This window comes from Aythya marila (genome assembly GCF_965140915.1).
Source record: "Aythya marila genome assembly, chromosome: 31".
NCBI classification, from domain to species: domain Eukaryota; kingdom Metazoa; phylum Chordata; class Aves; order Anseriformes; family Anatidae; genus Aythya; species Aythya marila.
In genome coordinates this window covers 1,027,308-1,052,962 of record NC_139072.1, presented here as the reverse complement: position 1 = coordinate 1,052,962, position 25,655 = coordinate 1,027,308, and the positions used below count along the sequence as shown (strand labels likewise).

The window sequence follows — 25,655 nt, the reverse complement described above, 5'->3', positions numbered from 1 at the left end:
GGCTATTTTCTTATTTATTTTTCCCTCATGCTTCTTTTTTTTTTTTTTTTTCCTTTTTTTTTTTTTTCTTTTCCATGAGCTTAGTTCATCAGTCACTGGGGAAATTCAGGGCAAGCATGAGGCAAAAGAGGCTGTTATTAGCCACCGTAGTGGCATGGGGATATTTATAAGGGCTGAGAGGTGGGAATTGGGTAAAAAAAAGAGGCTGGAAAGGGGAAATTTTTATATTAAAAGTCATGATTCCAGTGGGTCCTTGACTGGGAACCAACATGGCGCCCTGACTGGGACACAAAATGGTGCCCTGCTGATGGGGAACTAAGGTAGCACCCAGCTCCTGTAACTGTTTTTTTTAATGTTTTTGCAAAGAAATGTTACATTTGTTTAGGAAAAAGGAACGTATTTTTGATAAATGCTTGTAGTGATAAGAAAGCTCACAGGACAACCTTGTAAAATGCCAGACTCCTTCATGGAATTTGGCAAAAATCAGGGTGTCAAGTTGGATAACGGAACAAATATTAGCACCTCACAGAGTGAAAAATCACAGGAAACTTGAAAAATAAGAGGCTGGCAACTGAAAGCTGTGTTTCTCACGCTCCTAATCAGGTTTTGCTCCAGATATAACTTTCCAAGACTCATTTTGGAGAATTACAAAGCAGGTTTTATTTATTAACAGCGCTGTGTACATGGGCGGTAATTCCACCAAACACGTACACTTAAGCAAGACAATGAGTACTTATTTATGGTACAGTGATACGTATATTGAGATAATTTTGCAAGAAAGAGCAGGATTTACATTAATGGTTTATCAGAACTAATTATCATATCGTCCCTCCTACTTTTGCATGAGCAATACTCTCTTGGTTGTCAAACTTTGGGGTCTTTTGATGTAGGCTCTTCTTCACCTTGTGCATTTCTCTTTTCTATTTTGTGCATGCTCTGTTGCTCTGTTGTCATTTAACACTTCAGCTTTTTTTTTTTTTTTTTTTTTTTTTTTTTTTTTTTTTTTTTCCAAAATCAGCTAATTTAAGTTCTACGTTCCTTCTTCAGCCTCGATTTTGTGGCTAGAGCTGAGTTTTAGATAGATAGATAGATAGATAGATACAGCTTATATGTGTTAGCAATATGCTAACATTTATACTATGTTAGCATATTTTGAGTTTAACCTTTATGATTCTATGATAATTACTGATGGTGCCTCAACCATCATTATAGTGCCTTCGCCACAGCCTGAGGTGAGGGGCTTGGCAGTGATCAAGCGCTTTAATACCTTTATTAAAGAAAGGATGGGGTGAGGTCAGCCACTTTGGGCCTTTTTTGTGTTTTTTTGTGTTTTTTTTTCTGTTTTATTTCCACACTAGAAGGGACACTGGTGACAGGGAGCGACCGTTTGCCGCCATTTTCCCCGCCTGAGGTAAAAGCCGCTTCCCGCCTTTTTTCCAAACCCGAGGGGAGGGGGCGCGAGGAACCGCTACCGGCACGCGGCGGGAGAGGGGGGCGTGGCCAGCGCCTCTCGCCCAATCGCAACCGGAGGCGGGGCCGGGCGGCGGGGCGTAGCCAATGGAAAAGGGCGGGGCGGAGAGGGAAGAGCCAATAAGGGAACGGGGGCGGGTGCGTAGCCTGCGCGCATGCGCAGAGAGGAGACGGCCCCCTGTGAGGGGAGCGGGTAATGGCGGAGGGGTCGCGGCCGGCAGCGGGGCCTCGGGGCCGCTCTAACGGCTCCTGGAGGCCCCGGGCTCGGGGATTCGGGGCTGGGAGAGGGGCGGGGATGCGGAGGGGGGCGATGGGGACCGGCCGGTAGCAGCTTGAGCCCGTGCGGCTCTGCCCTCCCCTCAGCAGCCGGGAGATGTCGCAGAGGAAGCGCAGCAAAGGGGCGGCCTTCAGCCAGGTGAGGAGAGGAGCCCTCGGTTTCTGCCCTGTTTCTGCTGGGGGGGGTTGTCGTAGACCGGCTTGCGGCATTTCTGGTTGTTGTCCCGCAGGCGGACGACGATGACGACGACGATTTTAGCCTGAGCCAGACGCAGACGCACAGCCAGGTGCAGAGGAACCTGGAGAGGCGCTCCCGGGACGAAGTGAACAGGAAGGTGAGGGGACGATCCCCGTCCTGCGGTGGGACAGCTTGACCTTCCTGCGTTCTGTTATTTTATTTACGTATTTTGTATTTTATTTACGTATTTTGGCTGTTTCCCCTTCCTCACCGCATAGGTGAGTGAGCTGGTTCAGTTCCTGCTAGTGAAGGACCAGAAGAAGATCCCCATCAAGAGAGTCGGTGAGTTTAGGGGAGCTCTGGTCACAGTTTCTGGGGTTGGTCTGGACCTTGCCAAACATTTTGGTGTTGGATCTCTCCAAAAACCTCACCGGATACCTGGGGAGTGTCTCAGCATCTCAGCATCCCCCCTGTTCCCTGCAGACATCCTGAAAAAAGTCATCAGGGAATACAAAGACGTCTACTCCGAGATCGTCAACCAGGCAGGCAGGATCCTGCAGCAGGTAGCGGGGGGTTCTTGTGTAGCTGTGGGGTTTGGGATTGGGATTTCGCCCCCCCCCTGCACCCGCTGGATTAAATCTTTGCCTCCTGCAGGTGTTTGGGCTGCAGCTGGTGGAGATCGACACCAAACACCATATCTACATCCTGACCAGCAACCTGCCACGGGTCGAGGGGGAGAACCTGAAGCGGTGAGGGGCTGGCGATGAGGGCGCTGGCATCCTCCGGGTGTTTTCTGGAGGGAGACAGAGCCCCCAGGTGTCCCCCTCAGGTGGGTGACGCTGCTCTCCCCGCCGCAGGGACAACCAGACAGCCAAGCTGGGCCTCCTCACCATCATCCTGAGCTTCATCTTCATGAAAGGCAACTCGGCCAAAGACAGTAAGATATTTTGTGCCCCCTCTGGACCCAAATTTCTCCATGCCCCCCCCCTAACATTCTCCTTTCCAGGTGCTGTATGGGAATTTCTCCGCCGGCTCCGGGTGCACCCAGGGTAGGACATTTTGGGGTGGGAGCGGGATTTGTTGCTTCTGCACCCCATTAACCCCCCCTGCGACCCCCCAGGGAGAAGCACGAGGTGTTCGGGGACGTCAAGAAGCTGGTGACGGAGGAGTTTGTGAGGCAGAAGTGAGTGGGGGGCGTTTTTTTTTTGGGGTGGGGGGGGCACAAAACACCCCGGTGCGCACAGAGCAGCCGCGGCGCTAGTGCCAGCCGGGCCGTTTATACCGCACCGCAGAGAGAATTCGCTGCTGTCCCCACGCCCGGTGACTCGAGGGGGTGTCACAGGGCTGGGGCGTGCTGGACACCCCCCAGGGACCCCCCCAAAAAACAGGGTTCACCCCCCCACTCCCTGCAGGTACCTGGAGATCACCCCCATCCCCCTGACGGACCCCCCCGAGTTCTCTTTCCAGTGGGGGCCGCGGGCCGCCAAGGAGACCTCCAAGAAGGACATGCTGAATTTTGTGGCAAAGGTGATTTTTTTTTAGAGGTTTTCCTGTTTTTTCTTCTTTTCTCCTGCCTTTTGTTTGGGGGGGAGGGCACAACCTGTGTCCCCCCCCTCATTTTTTGTTGTGTTTTGTCTGCAGATCCAACAAAAGGAACCCAGCTTCTGGACGAGTCAATACAACGAGGCCGAAGCCAACCCCTGAACTTCCCCTTAAATAAAAGCGTATTTTGGGGGTGCTGTGGCCCCCCCGCTACACGCCAGGCTCGGTGCTTCGTTAAGGCAAGCTTTAATTAGTGGCGGGGGGGCTCAGTAGTGCTCGGGGACGGTGATCAGGGCTTCGGCCGGGGGGCGGCTGACGTCGACGTTCTGTGGTGCAAACGGTTTTGTGTTTGTGGGGGGGCTCTGCTCACCCCAAAATCTGATTTTTTCATCCCAAAACGTGTCCCCACCGTTGGGGGGGGCTGTAATTAATCCCCCGAATCCCCCCCCTCCCTCACCTGGGGCTTCTCGCGGTGGGTGTTGACCGCCTCCACGTTGAGGAAGATGGACTCCACTTCGCACCCTGATTTAATTTGGGAGGGGGGGCACAAAAGGGGTGGTATTACAGCCTGGGGGGGGGGGACGGGACACCCCAGGGTGCTGTCCCCTCCTTGGGGACATCGGGGGGGGGGACACTGGGGGCGTCCCCACTCACCGTAAGCCACCGGGGTCAGCTTGAGCACGGTGTGCAGGGGGCAGCGGAGGTAGGGCAGCTCCTCTGGGAGGTGGGAGGAGGAAGAAAATTAAGGGGGGCGGCTATGAAATTGTCCCCTAAATGTCCCCAAATGTCCCCAAAGTGTCCCCAAAGTGTCCTCACGGCCTCACCGGCGCTTTTGTCCAGGAAATAGGCCAGCAGGCAGCGCATGACGGCTTGGTGGCAGATGACCAGCACGTTCTCCTGCCGCTCCAGCTCCATGATGACCGGCTCCAGGCGCTGCACCAGGTCCTCGTAGGACTGGGGGAGGGCACGGGGCGCTGAGGGAGGGGGCCCCAAACCCCGTCACCCCCTTCCCCGTTATTGTCCCCGTGCCCTTGGGGTCGTCACCTCGCCCTTGGGGTAGCGGTAGCGGTACTTGTCCTGGTCGCGCAGGGCGAACTCCTCGGGGTAGCGCTCCTGGATCTCCTCGTAGGTCATCTCCTCGCAGACCCCCTGTGGGCCGGGCGTTACTTTTGGGGTCCCGAGGGGGGGGTTTTGGGGATCGAGGGGGGGTTTTGGGGTTCGAGGGGGGGTTTTAAGGGTTTGGGGACCCCGAGGAGGGGGGCGCTGACCGCGTCGATCTCGTTGAGCGCCTTCCACTGCTCGTAGGGCACCCCCAGCGCCTCGGCCGTCTCGATGGTGCGCTTCATGTGGCTGGTCCACACCTTCAGCTCCCGGATGCTCTGGCTCCGGATGAACTCGGCCAAGGCCTGGGCGTACTGGGAGGGGGGCGGGGCCACGTCAGGCCACGCCCACAAAGGGGGTGTGGCACTGTGCTAAATCCCACCCCTTTTGGCTCATGGGGGGCTGGGTCCTTGGCTCCACCCCTTTATGTGTGTTGGTTGTTCTGTGGGGGTGTGGCCTCCTTTAGTCCCACCCCCTTTTGCACAGCCCAGCCAATCAGTCTCAGGGGGGTGTGGCCTCACTTATAGCCCCACCCCTTAAACCATGTCCTTCAATGAGGGTGGCTTCTGGGGGCGTGGCCTCATTTAGCCCCACCTCTTCACCCATATCCCCCTACTAGGGTTGTTCCTGGGGGCGTGGCTTGCTCTGTTAGCCACACCCCTTTCCCTATATGGACGATTGGGGGAGTGGCTTCATCACACCACCATGATGCCCACCTCCTTATTTGGAATTGGGGGCGTGGCCTCAGCCTCACACCCCATCCTAGGGCTTCTGGGGGTGTGGCCTTCCTAAGCCCCACCCCTTCAGCCATGGCCTGACATGGTCTCATGTGGGTGTGGCCTCATCTAGCCCCACCCCTTCACCCACATCCCCCTAATAGGGTTGTTCTGGGGGGCGTGGCTTGCACCATTAGCCACACCCCTTTCCATATATGGGTGGTTGGGGGGCGTGGCCTCAACCCCCACCATTCATCCACTCCTACTAGGGTAGCTCCTAAGGGCGTGGCTTCCTCACCCTACCTTGCTGCCTGCCTCCCTATATGGAATTGGGGTGTGGCCTCATTTAACCTCACACCCCATGCTAGGGCTTCTAGGGGCGTGGCCTCCATTAGCCCCACCCCTTCACCTCCATATTTGGGGCACCTCCAGGAGAGGGGGGTGTGGCCATCCCTCCACCTCCTTACCTGGGGTCCTATGAGGGGGGCATGGCCATCTCCCTTAGCCCCCTTCCATAGAGTAGCTCCTGGGGGCGTGGCTTGTTTAGCCCCACCCCTCACTTCCATATTTGGGGCACCTCCAGGAGGGGGGGGCGTGGCCAACCCTCCACCTCCCTACTTAGGATCCCAGGAGGGGAGGGGGGTTATCCCTTAGCCCCACCCCTCCACTTCCATATTTAGACTGTGGGGGCGTGGCCTGCTCCTTTAACCCCACCCCCTCCACTCCATATGTGGACTCACCCAGGGGGGCGTGGCCATCTCCCTTAGCCCCTCCCCTCCCTCCCCCATCCCTCCCACATCACCCCACAGCAGCCTGACTGTGCGTGTGCAGGGAGGGGGGCGTGCCCTTCCCAGAGGCCCCTCCCCTTTGTGGGCGTGGCTCCTCCCCTTAACCCCGCCCACCTGGCGCCCTCGGGGGGAGAGCCCGGCGTCGCCGCCGATGCGGCCCCGCAGGTTGAGCTGGCTCTCGCCGTGGCGGCTCAGGTAGATGGCGCGCGGCGTGACGTGCGTGTTCATCAGGTAGTACACCGTGCGGCTCTGCACGTGGCCCTGCACCCGGTTCGCCAGGTACCGCACGCCCACGTCGAAGATCTTGATGTAAGACAACCCGCTGCGCGCCCCAATATTAACGAGGTTTCCCCAAATTATTCGTTTTTGGGTTTTTTTGGGGTGTAAAGCGCGGCGTCACCTGTCCAGCTGCTCGTCCAGCGGCTCGTAGGTGGCTTTGTAGCACTCGATGCGCTGCAGGAAATCGGCCACCACCTCCTCGGGGGCGCAGCCCTTGTAGTCGGGGCTGCTCAGCTTCACTTGCTGGGGGAGCAGAGAGGTGTGGGGGGGTTATTTTTTTTTGGGGGGTGGGGGCATGCTTTTTTTTTTGGGGGGTACGGGAAGGGGAGCGCCCTCCTCACCTTGATGTTCTCCTCGATGATGGCAGGGTCGTCGCAAATGGACTCGACGAACAGGACCTGGAGGGGAAAGGGGACGTCCCCACGGTGCCAGTGCCCCCCCCAAAAGCTGTGAGCACCCCCAAAAGTTGTGAGCACCCCCAAACAGTGCCACGAGCCCCCCCAAATCCTCAGACACCCCCCCCCAAATTACTCCCAGCACCTTGTAGCCGTTCTCTCTTGCAAACTGCAGGATGAGGGCTCGGCGCTCCCGCGTGGTGTTGGTGGCATCAAAAACCTGGGGTTGAGGGGCACATTAAAGCCAAGGGGGGTTGTTAAACCCCCTGGGGGGATAAATTTGCCCTCTGGGGGGATAAATTTACCCCCTGGGGGGGCAATTTGCCCCTTGGGGGGGTAATTTTCCCTATTGTGGGGTTGCCTTACCGCCACTTGCCCCTCTTCAGAGCTCAGGTAGGTGCGGACGTCCTGGAGGGCAGCCAGCGCGCACTGCCTGGGGAGGGTTTTTTTTTTAGGGTGGGGGCATCAGCTGGTGCCCCCCCCCTTCCAAATTACTCCCCCCACCCTTTTTTATTCCCCCCCCTGTACCTGCGGATGTGCATGGCCTCCTCGTTGTCGTGGCGGAAGAACTCGTAGCTCTTGTAGCTCTGCACCGCCTCGCGCCGGTACTGCCCCACGTTAAACACTGCACGGGGGGGGCACGAGCAGTTAGGGGGCACCCCCAAATTATGCGTTCCCCCCAAAAAAAAAAGAATACTCACCTCGTGTCGGCATCCCGATCCAGTTGAGGTAGCGGGTGAGCTTGCGGGAGATGTAGGTCTTGCCCCGAGCCGGCAGCCCCACCAGGATCACCATGGTGGGGCAGTTGGTGAATTGGGGTACGGTGGCTGAAAAAGGGGGTTGGGGACAAAGTTTAGGGTGGGCTGCGGCGGATCAACACCCCCCCAACCCCTTAAAATCCCCCCCCCAAAACTCACACCCCCGCCGCCGCAAGCGGTGGGAGCTGAGGGGGACCCAAACTTTCTGCAGGGGGTTCTGCGTCAGCTGGCCCGCCGGTGCCACCGCCATGGCTCTGCCCTCTGTCCCCGCCGCCGGTCAGTGTCCCCATGGCCTCGTGTCCCCCCCCCATTTAACCAACCTCCCCCCCCCTTCCTTTAAACAAACACCCCCTCCTTTAAACAAACACCCCCCTCCCTTAAACAAATAACCCCAAATTATCCCCAGTACCTGGGATTTTGGCCGATTTCTCCTCCATGCTGGCCCCGGGGGGGGGACCCGCCGGTGGCCCCCGGGGAAGGTCGGAGGTAACGCTACACCCTGGCCGCCCGCCGGGCACGGACACGGCAGCTGGGACGAGCCTGGGGGGGGGGACCTGGCCCCCCCCTGGGGTGCTGGCACCGCGTCCCTGGGGCTCCCCATCCCGTCCCCGGGGGGGTTTTGCTGCTCCTGGAGCTCCCTGGGGGTCCTGAGCCTCATTTTTGGGGGTCTTGCTCCCTATTTTTGGGGGTCCCACGTCTGCCCCCCCCCCAGGGGTCCCTATCCCGGGTCTTTTGGGATCCTCATCTCCTGGGGGGGGCCACCCTTAACACTGTTGTCCCCCTGCCCCCCCCAGCCCCACGGGGGTCCCCCCCATGGCCCCACTGTGGGGGTCCCAAAATCCAGGGGGGTTCCCCGGGGGGGCCTCTCCCCCCCCTCCCGGGGTCCCGACCCCGTCCCCTGCAGCCGCTCGGCTCCATTCGGGTTCTTTCGGCTCCGTTCGGGTTCGTTCGGCTCCAGCCATCGTCGCTCGGCCCCGTTCGGGTTCTTTCGGCTCCGCTCGGCTCCATTCGGGTTCTTTCGGCTCCCTTCGGGCTCCGCCAATCGCCGCTCGGCTCCTCCCGTCGCCCTTCGGCTTGGCCCCGCCCACCGCCCTTCGGCTGCGCTCCTCGCCCCCTCGGCTCCGCCTATCAGCGCTCAGCTCCGGCCGGCTCCGCCCACCACCGCCCACGTCCCGCCTCCGCTCCGCTCCGTTCGGCTCCGTCCGCCTCCATTCGGTTCGCTTCGGCTCTGTTCGGCTCCTTTCGGCTCCCTTCGGTTTCGTTCGGCTTCCTTCGGCTCCCTTTGGCTCCGTTCGGCTCCGTTCCTTCCCCTTTGCCTCCCTTCGGCTCTTCTCGGCTCCCTTCGGCTCTTCCATTCGGCTCTTCTCGGCTCCACTCGGTTCCATTCGTTCACGTTCGGCTCCATTCGGCTCTCCTCGGCTCCGTTCGTTCCCCTTCGGCTCCTCCGCTCGGCTCCCTTCGGCTCCGTTCGTTCCCCTTCGGCTCCACTCGGCTCCTCCCTTCGGCTCCCTTCGGCTCCTTTCGGCTCTTCTCGGCTCCGTTCGTTTCCATTCGGCTCCTCCACTCGGCTCCTTTCGGCTCTTCTCGGCTCTCTTCGTTCCCCTTCGGCTCCCTTCGGCTCCACTCGGCTCTTTTCGTCTCCCCTCACTGGCCTTGACCCCAAGATGGCGTCCCTGCGCAGCGTGAAGGTTCTGGGCAGCACCGCGCCCCCCTCAGCCGGCCTCTGCGAGCCCAACCCTGCCCCTTTTCCCCCCCTTTTAACCCCAAACCCCTTCCCATCCCCTCTAGGGCCTTGTAGCGCTGGTCACCGGCGGCTCTTCGGGCTTGGGCCGAGCCACAGCGGAGCGCTTGGTGCAGCAAGGGGCCCGCGTCGTCCTCCTCGACCTCCCCAGCTCACAGGGGGCCAAGGTGGCGGCGGAGCTGGGGGACAACTGCGCCTTCGCCCCCGCTGACGTGAGTACGGGGACGGGGTGGCAGCGAGGTGAAGGGGTAGGTGACAAATTGGGGGTCCCAGCGCCGCTGTCCCCACAGGTGACGTCCGCCAAGGAGGTGGAGGCCGCCCTGGAGCTGGCCAAGAAGAAGTTCGGGAAGCTGGAGCTGACGGTGAACTGCGCCGGGGTGGGCATCGCTGTGAAAACCTACAACGCCAAGAAGGACAAGGTGCACGAGTTGGAGGACTTCCAGCGGGTTGTTAATGTGAGTAGGGGGCTGGGGGGCTCGTGGGGGCCTCCAGCGGGGTGGTTTTGGGGTCGGGGATGGGGTGAGTGGGGTGGTTTTGGGGTTGGGGATGGGGTTTAGGGGGTGGTTGTTGTCATTGGGGTGTCCTTGGGGTGGGTGTGAGGTCAGGGATGGGGTTAATGGGGTGGGTGTGGGCATGGAGGTGACTTCAGGGGGGTTTTGGGGTCACGGATGGGGTGAATGGGGTGGTTTTGGGGTCAGGGATGGGGTTAATGGGGTGGTTTTGGGATTGGGGATGGGGTTTATGGGGTGGTTGTTGTCATTGGGGTGTCCTTGGGGTGGTTGTGGGGGCGGGGATGGGGTTTATGGGGTGGTTGTTGTCATTGGGCTGTCCTTGGGGTGGGTTTGGGGTTGGGGATGGGGTCAGCAGGGTGGTTGTGGGGTCGGGAATGGAGTCAATGGGGTGCTTGGGGGCATGGGGGTGTCCTTGGGGTGGTTGTGGGGTCGGGGATGGGGTCAATGGGGTGGTTGTGGGGTCGGGGACGGGATCAGCAGGCTGCTTTTAGCCACGGGGCTGTCCTCGGGGTGACCGTGGGGCGCTCACGGGGCCGTCCTCAAGCCGCTTACGGGGTCGGGCCGACCCTAACGCCTCCACCCCATATCCTATAGGTAAACCTAGTGGGAACCTTCAACGTGACCCGCCTCAGCGCCCGCCTGATGAGCCAAAACCCCCCCGACCCCGACGGCCACCGGGGTCTGGTGGTCAACACCGCCAGCGTGGCCGCCTTCGAGGGGCAGGTGAGATCCCCGGGGGGGGGATTAATGGGGTCAGGAAGAGCGGGGCCACCCCCTAATCGTCCCTTTTTGTCCCCAAAAGGTGGGGCAGGCCGCCTACTCCGCCTCCAAGGGGGGAATCGTGGGGATGACGCTGCCCATCGCCCGCGACCTCGCGCCCCTGGGGATCCGCGTGGTCACCATCGCTCCAGGTATGGGGTCGGGGGCGGTTTATGGGGTGGGAGAAGCTGGAGGGCGAGCCCTTAAGCCCCTTTTTTTTTAATGGGGTGGGAGAAGCTGCAGGGAAAATGCTTTGTTTCCTTTTTTTTTTTTTTTGGGGTGGAAAAGTTGTAGGGGAAAGGCTTCGCTCCCTTTTTTTTTGGGGTGGAAGAAGTTGTAGGGTCAACGTTTCACCCCCTTTTTTTTGGGGGTGGAAAAGTTGTAGGAAAAATGCTTCACCCCCTTTTTTTTCACCCCCTTTTTTTTATTGGGGTGGAAAAAGTTGAGGGGCAAACACTTCACTCCTTTTTTTTTGGGGTGGAAGAAGTTGTAGGGTCAACGTTTCACCCGCTGTTTTTTGGGGGGTGGAAAAGGTTGTAGGGGAAAGGCTTCGCTCCCTTTTTTTTTTTGGGGTGGGAAAAGTTGTAGGGCAAATGCTTCACCCCCCTTTTTTTCTCCATCTTTTTTTTTCTCCTCCTTTTTTTTTAGGGTGGAAAAGTTGTAGGGCAAACAATTCTCCCCCCTTTTTTTCCACCCCCTTTGTTTTTGGCATGGGAAAAGTTGTAGGGCAAAATCTTCACCCCCCTTTATTTTTGGGGTGTGAAAAACTGTAGGGCAAACGCTTCACCCCTTTTTTTTTTGGGGGTGGAAGAGGTTATAGGGCAAATGCTTCACCCGCCTTTGTTTTTGGGGTGGGAAAAGTTTTAGGGCAAATGCTTCACCCGCCTTTGTTTTTGGGGTGGGAAAAGTTATAGGGCAAACACTTCATCCCCTTTTTTTTTTGGGATGGAAAAGTTATGGGGCAAACGCTTCAGCCCCTTTTTTTTTTTAGGGTGGAAAAGTTGTAGGGCAAGCGCTTTACTCCCTTTTTTTTTGGGGTGGGAAAAGTTATAGGGCAAACAACTCCCCCCCTTTTTTTTTAGGGTGGAAAAGGATATAGGGCAAACGCTTTGACCCCTTTTTTTGGGGGTGGAAGAAGTTATAGGGCAAACGCTTCACCCCTTTTTTTTTTTGGGGTGGAAGAAGTTATAGGGCAAACGCTTCACCCGCCTTTGTTTTTGGGGTGGGAAAAGTTATAGGGCAAACGCTTCAGCCCCCTTTTTTTTTTAGGGTGGGAAAAGTTATAGGGCAAACAACTCACCCCCTTTTTTTTCGGGGTGGAAAAGGATATAGGGTAACTGACTCACCCCCTTTTTTTTTGGGGTGGGAAAAGTTGTAGGGCAAACGCTTCACCCCCTTTTTTTTTAGGGTGGAAGAAGTTGTAGGGCAAACGCTTCGGCCCCTTTGTTTTTGGGGTGGGAAAAGTTTTAGGGCAACTGCTTCACCCCCTTTGTTTTTTTAGGGTGGAAAAGTTATAGGGCAAACGTTTCACCCCCTTTTTTTTTAGGGTGGAAAAGGATATAGGGTAACAGACTCACCCCCTTTTTTTGTCCCTTTTAGGGTTGTTCTCCACCCCGTTGCTGGCCGGTTTGCCCGAACGGGTGCGGAACTTTTTGGGGCAGCAGGTGCCCTTCCCGTCCCGTTTGGGGCACCCGGGGGAATTCGCCCACCTGGTGCAGGCGCTGGCCGAAAACCCCATGATCAACGGGGAGGTGGTGAGGCTGGACGGGGCCCTGCGCATGCAGCCCTAAACGGGGGGGGGACACCCCAAAAAATTTGGGGACCCCCCCTCGAAAAATTGGGGATCCCACCCCGAAAATGTGGGGACCTCACCCTGAAAATTTGGGGACTTTTCCCTGAAAATTTGGGGACTTCTTCCTGAAAATTTGGGGATCCCACCCCAAAAATTTGGGGATTCCACCCCAAAAATTTGGGGACCTCACCCCAAAAAATTAGAGACCTCACCCCGAAAATGTGGGGACCTCACCCCAAAAAATTAGAGACCTCACCCCGAAAATGTGGGGACCTCACCCCAAAAATTTGGGGACTTCTCCCTGAAAATTTGGGTTTCTCACCCTGAAAATTTGGGGTCCTCTCCCTGAAAATTTGGGGACTTTTCCCTGAAAATTTGGGGACCTCACCCCGAAAATTTGGGGACTTTTCCCTGAAAATTTGGGGATCCCACCCTGAAAATGTGGGGACTCTACCCTGAAAATTTGGGGACTTTTCCCTGAAAATTTGGGGACTTCTTCCCGAAAATTTGGGGACTTCTCCCTGAAAATTTGGGGTCCTCACCCCGAAAATTTGGGGTCCTCTTCCTGAAAATTTGGGGACTTTTCCCTGAAAATTTGGGGACCTCACCCCGAAAATTTGGGGACTCTACCCTGAAAATTTGGGGATCCCACCCTGAAAATTTGGGGCCTCACCCCGAAAAATTGGGGGTGAGCAGAGACTGGGGAAACCCCAAAAGTGTGGGGATGAAGCCTTGGGGTATGAAGGGGCTGGGGAAAACCCAAAATGGGGGTGTTTGGGATCCACGAGGGACACCCCAAAACTTGGAGACCCCCCTTTGGGGGTGTAGAGGGAATGGGGACCCCAAAATGGGGCCTCCTGGGGGTATAAAGGGACAGGGGACACCCTAAAATGGGGTCCCCATGGGGGTACACGCACAAAGGGGACCCTAAATGGGGTCCCCCAGGGGGTACAGACACAGTAGGGGCACCCCAAAAATTGGGGACCCCTCCTGGGGGTATGCACAGGCTGGGGACACCCCAAAAAGGGGGCACCCTAAAAAGGGGGCACCCCAAAAAGGGGACCTCTTGGGGGTACAGCTGGAATGGGGACACCCGAAAACGGTTACACCCCAAAATGGGGGGTACGGACATACCGGGGACACCCCAAAAATAGGGGAGACCCCAAAAATGGGGGACACCCCCCATGGGGGTACCCCTAGAAGGGGGTCACCCCATAATGGGAACTCTGGGTACACGTGGTTTTGGGACACCCCGAAATAGGGGTCTCCTGGGGGGACAGAAAGGGGACACCCCAAAAGGGGGACACCCCAAAAAGGGGGGGACACCCCAAAATGGAGTCACCCCAAAAAGGGGACACCCTAAAAGGGGGGGTCACCCCAAAATGATGTCCCATGGGGGTACACGGAGACACCCCAAAAATGGGAGACCCAAACGGGTACGGACACACTCGAGGGGACCCCCTGGGGGTTTAGGGTCACCGGGGTCACCCCAAAAAGGGGTCCCCTGGGGGGAAAGACCCCAAAATGGGGGCACCCCAAAAAGGGGACCCCCCAAAATGGGGCCCCCTGGGGGGTATCCACGGAGCGGGGACCCCCCAAAGTGGGGTTCCCCTGGGGGTACGGACACCGTGGGGGCACCCCAAAAAGCGGGGACCCCCCCGGGGACCCCCAGAGCAGGGGGACCCCAAAATCTCCCCCCCCCCCCCCAATGGCCCGGCCACCCCTATATCAATAAAGCGTGTCTGCCCCGCCTTCTCTCGTTCCCTATTGGCTCGCGCGCACGCCAATCCGCTCAGCCCCCGGGCGTGATTGGGTAAGAGGGTGGTGGTGGGCGGGGCACGCCCCCCAGCGGGAGTTGCGGTTGTGATTGGTCGCCGCCGGGCACGCGGTGGGTGAGCCTCGCTCTTCCTTAGCCGGCCCCTGATTGGCTAACAGGAAAGCGGGGAGGGCGGGGTTAGTCTTCATCTCGCTCGCTGATTGGCTAGCGAGGCTGTCCGCACAGCGCGGGGCAGGAGGCGAGCCCAACCGCAATGCACAGCCGGGAGGGCGGGATTTAGCGAGGCTCTCCGAGCGCTGATTGGTCGCCGCGCGTTCTTCCGGCGGAAGCGGCGCCTGAGGCGAGGGAGAGGGAGAGCGGCGGCGGCGGCGGCGGCGGGGCGGGAGGCGGCGACGGAGTCGCCGGGGCGGCCGCGACCATGAACATCCGAAACGCGCGGGTGGGCGGCTGGGGAGGGTCGGGAGGGGTCATTGGGCACCGGGGAGAACCGGGAGGGGGTCGCCGGGTTCCGAGGGGAGGCCGGGAGGGAGGTGAGGGGGGAGCCGGGGGGGTTAAAGGGGCCTGGAGGGGCCTAGGGGGGCGCTGAGGGGGGTTAAAGGGGCCTGGAGGGGCCTAGGGGGGCGCTGAGGGGGGATTTGAGGTGCTGGGGGGGCATTTGGGGGCCTGGAGGGGGGTTTTGGGGTCATGGGGGGGGAATGTTGGGGTCCTGGAGGGGAATTAGGGTGTTGGGAGGGGTCTGAGGGGGACGTTGGGGTCCTAAGGGGGCACTGAGGGGGGTTTTGGGGTCATTGGGGGGGGATATTGGGGTCCTGGAGGGGAATTAGGGTGTTTGAAGGGCTCTGAGGGGGACGTTGGGGTTCTGGAGGGTAACACTGGTGTCCTAAGTGGGCACTGAGGGGGGATTTGGGGTGCTGGGGGGGCATTTGGGGGCCTGGAGGAGAATTAGGGTCTTGGAAGGGCTCTGAGGGGGACATTGGGGTTTGGGGGGGGTATTGAGGGGGCATTTGGGGTCCATAGAGGGGAACTGAGGTCCTGGGAGGGCTCTAAGGGAGAGAATTGGGGTCCTGGGGGTGGATATTGGGGTCCGGGGGGGGCTCTGAGCATGGAATTGGGGTCTTGGAGCCAAACATCGAGGTCCTGAAAAGCAGTCGAGGACCTGAGCCACCCCCCAGCACCCCGTATCCACATGGGGCGGCTCCGGGGCCGTTTTGGGGTCCCCCTCACCCCTTTTTGGGGTTCGCCCTCCCCACCCCGCAGCCCGAGGACCTGATGAACATGCAGCACTGCAACCTCCTGTGCCTGCCCGAAAACTACCAGATGAAATATTACTTCTACCACGGCCTCTCCTGGCCCCAGGTACCCCCCCCCAGCACCCATGGGTGCTCCGGGGACACCCCCCAATTCCCCAAACCGACCCTAAACCCCGGGACTCGATCCTAAAACCCTTTTTCCCCCTTTTTTTTGCAGCTTTCCTACATCGCCGAGGACGAAAACGGGAAAATCGTCGGCTACGTCCTGGCCAAGATGTGAGTGCGGCTCGGGGGGGGCCCCGTCCTCCCCCACCGCCACTTTTTGGGGTGTCCTGATAAAAAATAAGGGATGCTGAGAGGTTTTAGGGTCCCCCCCGTGTCTCATCCCGTTGTGTTTTAGGGAGGAAGACCCCGATGATGTTCCCCACGGGCACATCACGTCCCTGGTAAGGGGGGTTTGGGGTCTTTTTTTTAGCGGGTGGAAGAAATATGGGGGAAATTTTGGGGTGTTGGGGGAAAAAAGGGGGGATGAGTGTGTTTTTGGGGGCCGTGTAGGGGGTTTTGGGGCGATATGGGGGGGTTGGGAGGGATATTGTGATTTTTGGGGGGAATACAATGGGTTTTTTGGGGGTGTTGTGGGGTTTTGAGGGAATATAGCGTTTTTTTTTGAGGATGTTGTAGGGTTTTTGGGGGTGTAGTGTTTTTTGGGGGCATATTGTGGGTTTTTTGGGGTTTTTTGGAGGTTTATAGGATAGTAGGAGGATATTTGGGGGTTTTGGGGAGAATATAGTGTGGTTTGGGGGGGGATATAGGGGTTTGGGGGGAATATTGGGGGGTTTTGGGGATACAGTGGCTTTTTTGGGGGTTATTTGGGGATATTGGGGGGTTTGGGGGGAGTAGAGGGGTTCTTTGGGGGTACTGTGGGGGTTTTGGGGAACTTTTTTTGGGATATTGAGGGTTTGGGGGGCTATAGTGTGGTTTTTTTGATGTTATGGGGTTTTGGGGGGATATTGAGTTTTTTTGGGGGGGATACAGTGGCTTTTTGGGGGTTATTTTAGGGATATTATGGAGTTTTGGGGGACTGTAGTGGTTATTGTGGGGTTTGGGGGACTATAGTGTTTTTTGAGGATTTTAGGGGGATACAGTGGCTTTTTGGGGGGATATTGGGGGTTTTCGGGGGGAAAGAGTGGGGTTTTATGGGCTATTAGGGGTTTTGGGGGGATATAATGGGGTTTTATAGGCTATTAAGGGTTTTGGGGGGGAAGTTGTGGGGTTTTGGGGGAATATTGAGGTTTTTGGTGTATTGTGGGGATATTATGGTGTTTTGGGGGGGAATATAATTGCTTGTTTGGGGGTTATTCTGGAGTTTTGGGGGGATATAGTTTTTTTGGGGGGAATAGTGGTTTTTTTGGGGGGTATAGTGTTTTTTTAGGGGGGATTTTGTGGGGTTTGGGGGGATTTTGTGGTGTTTTTGTGGCTCTTGTGGGGTTTTTGGGTGGCTCTTGTGAGCCTGTTCACTCCCACCTCATCTGGTGGCCTTCCACTCGATTTCGGGGACTCCTCCTGGCGGTGCCAAGCTGCGGGGGGGTCCCGAAAAGCTTTTGGGGTGCCCTAAACCCCTCGTGGCCCCCCCCCGCAGGCGGTGAAGCGCTCCCACCGGCGTTTGGGGCTGGCGCAGAAGCTGATGGACCAGGCGTCGCGGGCCATGATCGAGAACTTCAACGCCAAATACGTCTCCCTGCACGTGCGCAAGAGGTGGGGGCCCCCCCAAATCCCCTTTTACGATCCGGGGGGGGCCCCCTAAATCATATTTTTCCCCCCATTTCTTTATTTTTTTTGGCAGCAACCGGGCGGCTCTGCACCTCTACTCCAACACCCTCAACTTCCAGTGAGTGCTGGTTTTAACTGGGGGGGTGGGATAAACAAACTGGGGGGGCTGAAAGTTGAGGGGGGGGCACGAGGAACCCCAAAATAACCCCCCCTGTGCTGCCCCCCCCCAGGATCAGCGAGGTGGAACCCAAATACTACGCCGACGGTGAGGACGCCTACGCCATGAAGCGGGACCTCACCCAGATGGCAGACGAGGTTGGACCCCCCCCAAAAAAAAAAACACCCCCAAATCCACTATGGGGGGGGCACGCGGGGTAAATTTCCCCTTTTTTTCACTCGAAAAACCCTTTTTTCTTGTTTTTTTCTCGTCCTCATAGCTGCGGAAACAAGTGGAGCAGAAAGAGCGGGGTCGCCCCGCAGCCCCCAGCCCCGGTGAGCCCCCCCGGGGGGGGGGAGAAGGCTGTGGAAGCGGGGGCCCCCCCGCCACCCCCGGGGCGCCCCCCCCTGAGGACAGCGGGGCCGACAGCAAGGACGTGAGCGAGGTGAGCGAGGCCACCGAGAGCACCGACGTCAAGGACAGCTCCGAGGCCTCGGATTCCGCCTCGTAGGGGCCCCCCCAAAAAAAAAATAAAAATTTGGGGTGAGGGGGGGCTACGGGGGACCCCATCCCACCCCGTTTTTGTTGGGGTGGGGGGGAATAAAGCTCTCCCTTCTCTGCTTTTGTTTGTTGTGGAGTTTTGGGGGGAGTTGTGGGCACTGTTTGGGGGTGTAGGGGGAATTTGGGGTGGGTTTGGGGGGTTTTGGGGGTGTTTGGGGGCAGCTTTGGGTGAGATTGGGGCAATTGGAGGGGTTTAGGGGCATTGGAGGGAGGCTTTGGGGGAATTAGGGGTGGGTTTGGGGGATTTAGGGGGAATTTGGGGTGGGTTTTTGGAGTTTAGGGGGACTTTAGGGTGCTTTGGGGAGGTTTAGAGGGAATTTGGGGTGGGTTTGGGGGATTTTAGGGGTGTTTGGGGGCAGCTTTGGGTGAGGTTGGAGCAATTGGAGGGGTTTAGGGCCATTTTGGGGTGACTTTGGAGGGTTTAGGTTGGCTTCAGGAGGTTTAGTGGAGCTTTGGGGTGTCTTGGGGTGGGTTTAGGGAGGTTTGGGGCGACTTTGGGGGGTTTAAGGGTGTTTGGGGGAGATTTGGGGGGATTTAGTGGGGTTTGGGGCAACTTTGGGCAGCCCACGTGGGACCAGGGCAGGGGGTGAGGGGGCGTGGCTTCGTGGCCACGCCCCCGCTCGCTGATTGGCCAGGAGGCGGGGCAAGGCTGCGGGCTGCACCGGGGCGAGGCCTCTATGCCATGGGGGCGTGGCTTGGCTCAACCCCGCTCGCTGATTAGAGGCGGCGCGCCCCGAAGGCGGTTGCCTTGGGCCGCCGGAAGCGGAAGCGGCTCATTTCTACTTCCGGCGGCCGTGCGGTGAGGAGCTGTACGCCGCCGCGGCAGGCTCCGGAGCTGGGCCTAGAGGTGGGAGGGGATATGGGGGGGGGGGACGCGGTACTGGGGGCAGAGGGACACCGTTTGTAAATCTTTTTTATTTATTATAGTATTTAAGATTTTTTTTTTTTTTTTTAAAAAGGAATTTTTAAAAATTTTCGCTGCAAAATGTACAAAAATCGCTCAAGCCTCCCCAAAAATCTCTCTGCGGGGAGGGGGAAAATATTGCAGGGGGGGGGTCTTCAGAGGCGGGGGGGGATACTGAGCCCCCCCCTCAGAGTGGGGGGTTTGGGGGGGGGGTTCAAGGCTGCCAAACACCCTGAGATGTGTTTTTTTGGGGGGATTTTTACCCAAGATATTTTTTTGGGGGGGTTGGACCCCCCCAAATTCATCCTCTGTCCCCCTTGGGCTCCGTCCGTCTGTCCTGGGGCGCCTCAGCCACGACTTCTTCCACCCCACTGCCTGGAAAAGAGGGGGGGGGGCACCATCAGACGCCCCCTTTTTTGGGTTGGGGGGGGGCAGGAGGATTTGGGGTTGTTTTTTTTTTGGGGGGGGGGGTCTCTTACCATCCCCATCATCGAGGATCTCCTGCACGTCCTCGTCGTCGTCCACGATCACCACGCTGTCCTCCCCGCTCTCGCTGTGGGGTGGGGGGGGGCACGGTGTTGGGGTCCTGTCCCCCAGCACCCCCCCCCCTCCAAAAAAAAATCTGTTTGCCCCCCCCCCAAAAGGCTGACCTTTCAGGGGGGGCCTCAGCACCCTCATCCAGCAGGTAGAACGGCAGCGGGTTCGGCCACAGCTCCTCCTTGATGATCTGGGGGGGGAAATGGGGGGGTCAGGGGATGCTGGGAGGCACTGGGAAGGGTACTGGGGGCACTGGGAGGGGTACTGGGGGCACTGGGATGTCCTCAAAGGCATACTGGGAGGTGCTGGGGGACACTAGGAAGGGTTTAGATACCAAAAGGAGCCCAAATAGGGATTTGAGAGAGGACTGGGGAGCACTGGGATGTACTGGGAGGGTACTGGGAACACTGGGATGGATACTGGGGGCACTGGGATGTCCTCAAAGGCATACTGGGAGGTGCTGGGGCAGGGGTTAGGTACAGGAAGGAGCCCATACATGGGTTTGAGAGCACTGGGACATACTGGGATGTTCTGGGAGGGTACTGGGAGCACTGGGATGAGTTAGAACTGGTACTGGGATGGAGCAAGGAGAATACTGGGAGTACTGGGATAGCTTTGAAGGAGTTGTGGAGTACGGGGAGGGTGCTGGGAGAAGCCCTGAGCCCTGTTCCAAAGGGTACCGGGGACCACTGGGAGATACTGGGATGTCCTGGGAAGCACAGAGAAGTGCTGGGAGCGTACTGGGAGCACTGGGGTGGTGATGGAGGGGCTACTGGGAGGTGCTGGGGGGCACTGGGAGGTGCTGGGGGCGGCAAGGGGAGCACTGGGAAGAGCACTGGGAGAACTGGGTTGTGCTTGAAGTTGTACTGGCTATACTGGGATGTGCTTGGGGGTGTACTGGCTATACTGGGAGCATACTGGGAGGTACTGGGAGCGTACTGGGGCTCACCTCGGCCACTCGATCCCCCGCGGGGAAGCTGTGATCCCCGAACCAGGCGAAGAAGCTGCGGGGAGGGGGGCGACCCTTGTGGGGCCGGCCCCGGGGGTCCTGCCCCTGCCACCACCGGATTGGGGTCGAGTGGGACACCAGGTGACCTGCGGGGGGGGGGGGGGGTCACTAAAACAACCCCCCCCGAGCCCAAAAAACGTGTTTTTTACCCCAAGCTCACCCACCGGAGGGGCCGCGCACGAATTCCTTGGCCACGACGTGGTTTTGGAAGTAGGGGTTGACGGAGAAAAAGAACCTGATCCTGCAGCCGGGCCGGGTGGGGCCGAATTCTTCCACCTGCAAGACCCCCCAGAGCATCATCCCAAGCTGGGGGGGGTCCAAATTTATTTTGGGGGGGTCCCCAAATCCTAAAATCCCCCCCCCCAGGTACCTGCAGGCCGGTCATGTAGCTCAGCGCGTCCTCGTCGCGGTCGCTGATCATGGCCGAGAGCTGGGGGTGGTTGAGGAACTGGGAGACGAGGGGGGGGCGTTAAGGGAAGCAGGAGGGCGAGGTTTTTAACCAAAATAACAACCCCCCCACCCCCCAAAAAAATATATATATATAAAATAATATAAAATATATAAAAATATATAAATATAAAATAGAAATATATATTAAATATAATATATATTATAATATATAATACAAAATATATAAAAATATATAAAAATAATATATAAATTATATAAAAATAATATTAAAATATAAAAAATATAAAAAAATATAAAAATATATAGAAATATATAAATATAAAATATAAAAATATATAAAATAATATATTATAATAATATATAATATAATATAAAATATATAAAATATATAAAAATATAAAAATATATAAAAATAATATATAAATTATATAAAAATAATATTAAAATATAAAAAATATAGAAATATATAGAAATATATAGAAATATATAGAAATATATAGAAATATATAGAAATATAAATATATATTAAATATAATATAATAATATATAATATAATATAAAATGTATAAAAATATTAAAATATAAAAATATATAAAAATAACATATAAATTATATAAAAATATAAAAATATAAAAAATAAAATAAAATAAATATAAAAATATAAAAAAATATAAAAATAAAAATATAAAAAAATATAAAAAATATATAAAATATAGAAATAATAAATAAAAGGATACGGCGGTGACCCAGAAGCCCGGGATGTGCTGGATGAGGTGGTTGCGGCGCTGCAGGTGGGGCCGGCGGCGCAGCCCGAATTTGGCGCGGAGGCGGCGGAAGGCGCGCGCCGCCTCCTCCTCCACGGCCTCCAGCTCCAGCTGCACGGCCTCCAGCGCCGCCAGGTAGCGGCCGGGCCCTTCGTCCCCCTCCTCTTCCTCGTCTTCCTCCTCCTCCTCCTCCTCGCCCAGCGAGATGACGGCGCAATCCTCCGGGTTTGGCCTCTTCTTCTGGCCCTTGGCCTCGCCGTTCCGCTCCGGGCAGGCGGGGGTGGCGGTTTCCAGGCCTCCCGTAGGGGTGGTGGCGGTTTCCAGGCCTCCCGTAGGGGTGGTGGCGGTTTCCAGGCTGCCCTCAGGCTCGGGGGTGGGCTCCAGGCCTCCGTTCTCGCTCCTGGCGGGGGTCTCTAGCCTCCCTTTGGGCTCCGGCCTCCCTTTGCCACTTGGGTTTTGGTCTGAGCCGCTGCCATTGGTGGTTTCCAGGCCCCCCTTGACCTCCGGCCTCCTTTTCCCACTCGTGCTTTGCTCTGAGCCACTGCCATTGGTGGTTTCCAGGCCCCCCTTGGCCTCCAGCCTCCTTTTCCCACTCGTGCTTTGCTCTGAGCCGCTGCCATTGGTGGTTTCCAGGCCCCCCTTGGCCTCCGGCCTCCTTTTCCCACTCGTGCTTTGCTCTGAGCCGCTGCCATTGGTGGTTTCCAGGCCCCCCTTGGCCTCCGGCCTCCTTTTCCCACTCATGCTCTGCTCTGAGCAGCTGCCAGCGGCGGTCTCCAGGCCCCCCTTGGGCCTCAGCCTCCTTTTCCCATTCGTGCTTTGCTCCAAGCAGCTGCTGGTGGTGGTTTCCAGGCCCCCCTTAGCCTCCGGCCTCCCTTTCCCCCTCGGGCTTTGCTCCGAGCAGCTGCTGATGGCGGTCTCCAGGCCCCCCTTGGGCTCCAGCCTCCTCTTCCTGTTTGCGCTTTGCTCCCCGCATCTCCCAGTGGCGGTCTCCAGCCCCCCCTGACACCTACCACCGGCCTCCAGCCCCAATTTTCCCCTCTCCGGGCTCCCATCCGGCGTGCTGGCGCTCTCTGGGTTCCCTAGGATGGGACAAATGGCAGTTTCAAGGACCCCACGGAACCCCGATGCTGGTTTCCAGGCCCCCCATGTTACTGCTTTCCTCCTTGGCTGTTCCCAGACCCCCACACACACAGTCCTTTGGTGGTTTCTAGACTCCCCCCAGCAGTACCCTGCCCCCCGCCATTCATCCCAGGGCTGTTTCCAGGCTCCCCAGTTAATCCTGTGGTGGTTTCCAGCACCCCCATTCATCCTGTGGCTGTTTCTAAGCCTCCCCCCATTCATCCCAGGGCAGTTTCCAGTCCCCCAGTCCCACCATAGCAGTTTCCAGAACCCCCCTAGTCCCCCTATGGTGGTTTCCAGCCCCCCCCCCGCCCCACCTCGTCCATCACTTGGCAGTTTCCAGGCCCCCCATTCATTCCCTGGTGGTTTCCAGGCCTCCCATTCATCCCATGCTGATTTCCAGGCCCCCCAGTCCCCCCATGGCGGTTTCCAGGCCCCCCCCCAGTCCCCCTATGGTGGTTTCCAGGCCCCCCATTCATTCCCTGGCGATTCCCAGCCCCCCCAACTCCCCCGTGGCAGTTTCTAGGTTCCCCCTTCTCCTATGGCAGTTTCCAGCCCCCCCTCCCCCCCACCTCGTTCATCCCCTGGCCGTTTCCAGCCCCCCCCATTCATCCCCTGGCGGTTTCCAGGCCCCCCCATTCATCCCCTGGCGGTTTCCAGGCCTCCCCATTCATCCCCCAGCAGCTCCCATTCATCCCATGGCGGTCTCCAGGCCCCCCACACCCCCCTCATCGCATTTTCCAGGCTCCCCCACATCCCCCCTCAGCAGTTTCCAGGCCTCCCCCCCCAGCGGTTTCCAGACCCTCCCCCCAACCCGCCTCAGGGCGCATGCGCGCCGGCCCCTCTCACCGCGGCCTACCGGCGGGGGGTGACGCCTCCAGGCCCGGCCCGGCGGGCGGATCCAAGCGGCGGAGCTTCGCGGGGGGAGACGACGGCGGCGGGGGCCGCTCCCCCCCTGCCCCGCTCATGGCGGCGGGGGCGGGGGCGGCTCCAGGGCCGGGCGGGCTCCGGCGAGCCGGGAGAGCGCCCTCACCGCCCCCGCCCTGCGCGGCTACTTCCGCCCGCGAGGGGGCGTGGCCTCGCCGCGTCACGTGCCCCCTTTGGCGGGCTCAGGGGAGAGGCGGGGGCTCGTTGCGCATGCGCGCTGCGGGCTCCGGGCACGTGCGGCCGGCGCGAGGGCGGCGCGGTGACGTGAGCACGTCAGTGGCGGCCGAGCCGCCGGAGGGGGCGGACGTGCGGTCGCGCTCTCCCCGGAGCTAGGCCTCAAGTACCGGGGCGTGGGGGTGTAAAAGGTCGGACCCCCCCCCCCAAAAAAAAAATTTAAACCCAGGGGACCCCCCCTGTGTGTTGCGGGGCCCCCCGTTGGGCTGCATCGCGGTGAGTTGAAGCGGCCGCCAGCGCCCCCCCCACCTCCCACCGCCTCAGTCTGTGCCCCCCCCATTGCCCCCCCCATTTCACGCACAGGCCTGGGCCCCCCCCTTATATTTTTGCCCCCCCCCCCGCCTTATTTTCCCTCAAGCATCTGAGGACCCCCCCCCAGTTGCCCTCCAAGCCTCTGAGGGCCCCCAATTTGCCCCCCCCACCCCCCATTTCCGTCCTTCCCTCCCCAGGTGCCCCCCCCGACCCGCAGAGCCCCCCCCCCTTAACACAACCCCGATTTTCAGCCCCCCCCCGCGTTATAAATCCGCCCCCCCCCCCCCCCGGTGTTTGTCAGCCCGTGACCTTTGCAGGGACCTTCCCCGGGGCAGGAAGCGGCTGCGACAGAGAAACGGGGAGGGGGGGGGGGCTGAAAATGGGGTGGGGGGAGCCCAACCATCACCCCCCCCCCCCCCAAAAAAAATAATTTAACCCCCCCCCCTCTAAATCCCACAAGGAATCAGGGCAAGCGCGTTTCCAGGGCTGTATCTACACCAGGCCACGAAATGGAGGCGGCGGGGGGGGGCACAAAATTATCGAGCCCCCCCCCCCAAATGTGATGATTTTTTGCGGGGGGGGGGCCCGTGTCTTAATTGGGGGGGGGGGCGTCCACAAGGCGGGGGGGGTGATGAGAAATTGGGGTTCATGCGGTGATGCTGGGGGTGCCCCATGCTGCCCCCCCCCCACACTTAATGACCCTTTTTTTTTTTTTTTAAGGGGGGGGGGGCCCATTTTATGTGCCCCCCCCCACGCCCCTCACGTCAACCAGGCCAAGGCCAAGTAGATCCCCAAGGCCAAAGCCGCCGTGGGCCCCCCCCCGTCGCCGCACGCCGGCACCAACACGGCCAAGGCCAAAACCACCCCGCAGCGCCTCAGTGCCCCCCCAGTGCCCCCCCCCGGCCGGGGGGGGGCCTCGCAGGGACCACCAAAGCCCCCACCAACGGCCCCCCCCTGCCCCGTAACACGGGGGGGCTGCGGCGGCCCCCGAACCCCCCCTCGTAACGCCGCGCCATCTCGGCCGCCAGCGAGGTGTTGGGGCCCCTTCGGGCGCGGGGGGGGGCAAATTGTCGGGGGGGGGCCCCAGGGTGTCGTTTCCTGGGCCCCCCCCCCCCCCCGCCACGAAGGCGCCGGAGGTGGGAGAGGTAAAGCTGCTCCAGCTCCCGAGCCACCGCCTCCTCCTCGGCACCCTGTTAAAAAGGGGGGGGGCAAAAAAAATTTTTTGGGGTGGGGGGGGGGCCCAAAAGGGTCAGGGGGGGTTAAAAAGTTGGGGGGGGGGTTGGTTTTGGAAGGGGGGGGGTGCTCACCTGTGGCTGGTCAGCTTCCGAGGGGGGTGGTAGCGGCGGAGGGTCGGGGGTAGGGTCTAGGGGGGGGGAAATGGGGGGGTGGAAAAACAAAATGGGGGGGTTAAAACCCAAAATGGGGGGGTTAAACACCAAATTGGGGGGGTGAAAACCCCCAATATGGGGGGGTTAAACCCCAAATTGGGGGGGTCAGAGCCCCAAAATGGGGGGGTGAAATCCCAAAATGGGGGGGTTAAACACCAAATTGGGGGGGGTCAGACCCCAAATTGGGGGGGGTCAAACCCCCAACTGGGGGGGTCCGACCCCAAATTGGGGGGGTCAAAACCCCAAATTGGAGGGATTAAACCCCAAATTGGGGGGGTCAAAACCCCC

The 25,655-nt window shown here is 58.6% G+C and overlaps 6 protein-coding genes across 10 annotated transcripts in view; 4 read left to right on the top strand and 2 right to left on the bottom strand.

The window, feature by feature from the left end:
• Window positions 1-1,647: 1,647 nt before the first annotated feature.
• LOC309888921 (non-structural maintenance of chromosomes element 3 homolog) lies at window positions 1,648-3,702 on the top strand. Its single transcript, XM_082781563.1, has 11 exons — window positions 1,648-1,663; window positions 1,834-1,885; window positions 1,977-2,081; window positions 2,203-2,266; window positions 2,408-2,487; window positions 2,579-2,673; window positions 2,782-2,861; window positions 2,931-2,973; window positions 3,045-3,107; window positions 3,337-3,451; window positions 3,566-3,702. Exons 2-11 carry the CDS (start codon window positions 1,844-1,846, stop codon window positions 3,626-3,628), a joined length of 750 nt encoding a protein of 249 aa, XP_082637689.1. The 5' UTR covers window positions 1,648-1,663; window positions 1,834-1,843; the 3' UTR covers window positions 3,629-3,702.
• On the bottom strand, window positions 3,656-7,790 carry PFKFB1 (6-phosphofructo-2-kinase/fructose-2,6-biphosphatase 1). Its single transcript, XM_082781560.1, has 14 exons — window positions 7,663-7,790; window positions 7,447-7,572; window positions 7,274-7,370; window positions 7,112-7,178; window positions 6,891-6,965; window positions 6,692-6,748; window positions 6,472-6,593; window positions 6,186-6,393; window positions 4,735-4,881; window positions 4,511-4,615; window positions 4,291-4,420; window positions 4,121-4,183; window positions 3,924-3,988; window positions 3,656-3,792 (listed from the first exon to the last, which is right to left on the bottom strand). Exons 1-14 carry the CDS (start codon window positions 7,751-7,753, stop codon window positions 3,733-3,735), a joined length of 1,413 nt encoding a protein of 470 aa, XP_082637686.1. The 5' UTR covers window positions 7,754-7,790; the 3' UTR covers window positions 3,656-3,732.
• Window positions 7,791-8,301: 511 nt separating this feature from the next.
• Window positions 8,302-14,076, top strand: HSD17B10 (hydroxysteroid 17-beta dehydrogenase 10). Of its 2 annotated transcripts, none has more exons than XM_082781561.1 (6): window positions 8,302-8,718; window positions 9,292-9,456; window positions 9,535-9,699; window positions 10,351-10,479; window positions 10,559-10,667; window positions 12,115-14,076. In XM_082781561.1, exons 1-6 carry the CDS (start codon window positions 8,317-8,319, stop codon window positions 12,303-12,305), a joined length of 1,161 nt encoding a protein of 386 aa, XP_082637687.1. In that variant the 5' UTR covers window positions 8,302-8,316; the 3' UTR covers window positions 12,306-14,076. The 2 variants fall into 2 exon arrangements, with proteins under 2 accessions (XP_082637687.1, XP_082637688.1); XM_082781562.1 differs by lacking the exon at window positions 8,302-8,718 and adding an exon at window positions 8,760-9,191 and having other exon boundaries at window positions 12,115-14,075.
• Window positions 14,077-14,390: 314 nt separating this feature from the next.
• On the top strand, window positions 14,391-17,881 carry NAA10 (N-alpha-acetyltransferase 10, NatA catalytic subunit). The gene is made up of 8 exons (XM_082781603.1): window positions 14,391-14,523; window positions 15,342-15,440; window positions 15,552-15,610; window positions 15,735-15,780; window positions 16,974-17,089; window positions 17,178-17,222; window positions 17,335-17,419; window positions 17,542-17,881. Exons 1-8 carry the CDS (start codon window positions 14,503-14,505, stop codon window positions 17,770-17,772), a joined length of 702 nt encoding a protein of 233 aa, XP_082637729.1. The 5' UTR covers window positions 14,391-14,502; the 3' UTR covers window positions 17,773-17,881.
• A 1,057-nt stretch (window positions 17,882-18,938) lies between these two features.
• TSPYL2 (TSPY like 2) lies at window positions 18,939-23,828 on the bottom strand. Of its 4 annotated transcripts, XM_082781674.1 has the most exons (9): window positions 23,426-23,828; window positions 21,804-22,526; window positions 21,421-21,773; window positions 20,643-20,720; window positions 20,437-20,548; window positions 20,213-20,358; window positions 19,377-19,453; window positions 19,206-19,279; window positions 18,939-19,101 (listed from the first exon to the last, which is right to left on the bottom strand). In XM_082781674.1, the coding sequence occupies exons 1-9, from the start codon at window positions 23,532-23,534 to the stop codon at window positions 19,028-19,030; spliced, it is 1,746 nt and encodes a 581-aa protein (XP_082637800.1). In that variant the 5' UTR covers window positions 23,535-23,828; the 3' UTR covers window positions 18,939-19,027. The 4 variants fall into 4 exon arrangements, 3 of the variants coding, with proteins under 3 accessions (XP_082637800.1, XP_082637798.1, XP_082637799.1); XM_082781672.1 differs by having other exon boundaries at window positions 21,421-22,526; XM_082781673.1 differs by having other exon boundaries at window positions 20,643-20,702; window positions 21,421-22,526.
• The window catches only part of FOXP3 (forkhead box P3), a 60,721-nt gene continuing 58,844 nt past the window's right edge, over window positions 23,779-25,655 (top strand). Inside the window, exon 1 of the mRNA XM_082781675.1 lies at window positions 23,779-23,858. The gene's annotated coding sequence lies outside the window, so the exon portion shown is untranslated. The remainder of the gene's footprint in view (window positions 23,859-25,655) is intronic.

Coding starts and splice junctions, on each gene's coding strand:
- LOC309888921 (XM_082781563.1), top strand. CDS start 1,844: ATGTCGCAGAGGAAGCGCAGCAAAGGGGCGGCCTTCAGCCAG. Junction 2,674..2,781: donor GAGGGGGAGAACCTGAAGCG/GTGAGGGGCTGG, acceptor TCCCCGCCGCAG/GGACAACCAGACAGCCAAGC. Junction 2,862..2,930: donor AGGCAACTCGGCCAAAGACA/GTAAGATATTTT, acceptor TCTCCTTTCCAG/GTGCTGTATGGGAATTTCTC.
- PFKFB1 (XM_082781560.1), bottom strand. CDS start 7,753: ATGGCGGTGGCACCGGCGGGCCAGCTGACGCAGAACCCCCTGCAGAAA. Junction 7,371..7,446: donor GATCGGGATGCCGACACGAG/GTGAGTATTCTT, acceptor CCCCCCGTGCAG/TGTTTAACGTGGGGCAGTAC. Junction 4,421..4,510: donor ACCGCTACCCCAAGGGCGAG/GTGACGACCCCA, acceptor GCCCTCCCCCAG/TCCTACGAGGACCTGGTGCA.
- HSD17B10 (XM_082781561.1), top strand. CDS start 8,317: ATGGCCCCACTGTGGGGGTCCCAAAATCCAGGGGGGTTCCCCGGGGGG. Junction 9,457..9,534: donor GCGCCTTCGCCCCCGCTGAC/GTGAGTACGGGG, acceptor CTGTCCCCACAG/GTGACGTCCGCCAAGGAGGT. Junction 10,480..10,558: donor TGGCCGCCTTCGAGGGGCAG/GTGAGATCCCCG, acceptor TGTCCCCAAAAG/GTGGGGCAGGCCGCCTACTC.
- NAA10 (XM_082781603.1), top strand. CDS start 14,503: ATGAACATCCGAAACGCGCGG. Junction 14,524..15,341: donor TGAACATCCGAAACGCGCGG/GTGGGCGGCTGG, acceptor CCCACCCCGCAG/CCCGAGGACCTGATGAACAT. Junction 17,420..17,541: donor TCACCCAGATGGCAGACGAG/GTTGGACCCCCC, acceptor TCGTCCTCATAG/CTGCGGAAACAAGTGGAGCA.
- TSPYL2 (XM_082781672.1), bottom strand. CDS start 23,534: ATGAGCGGGGCAGGGGGGGAGCGGCCCCCGCCGCCGTCGTCTCCCCCC. Junction 22,527..23,425: donor GGAGGCGTCACCCCCCGCCG/GTAGGCCGCGGT, acceptor GTCCCATCCTAG/GGAACCCAGAGAGCGCCAGC. Junction 20,721..21,420: donor CGGGCTTCTGGGTCACCGCC/GTATCCTTTTAT, acceptor CTCGTCTCCCAG/TTCCTCAACCACCCCCAGCT.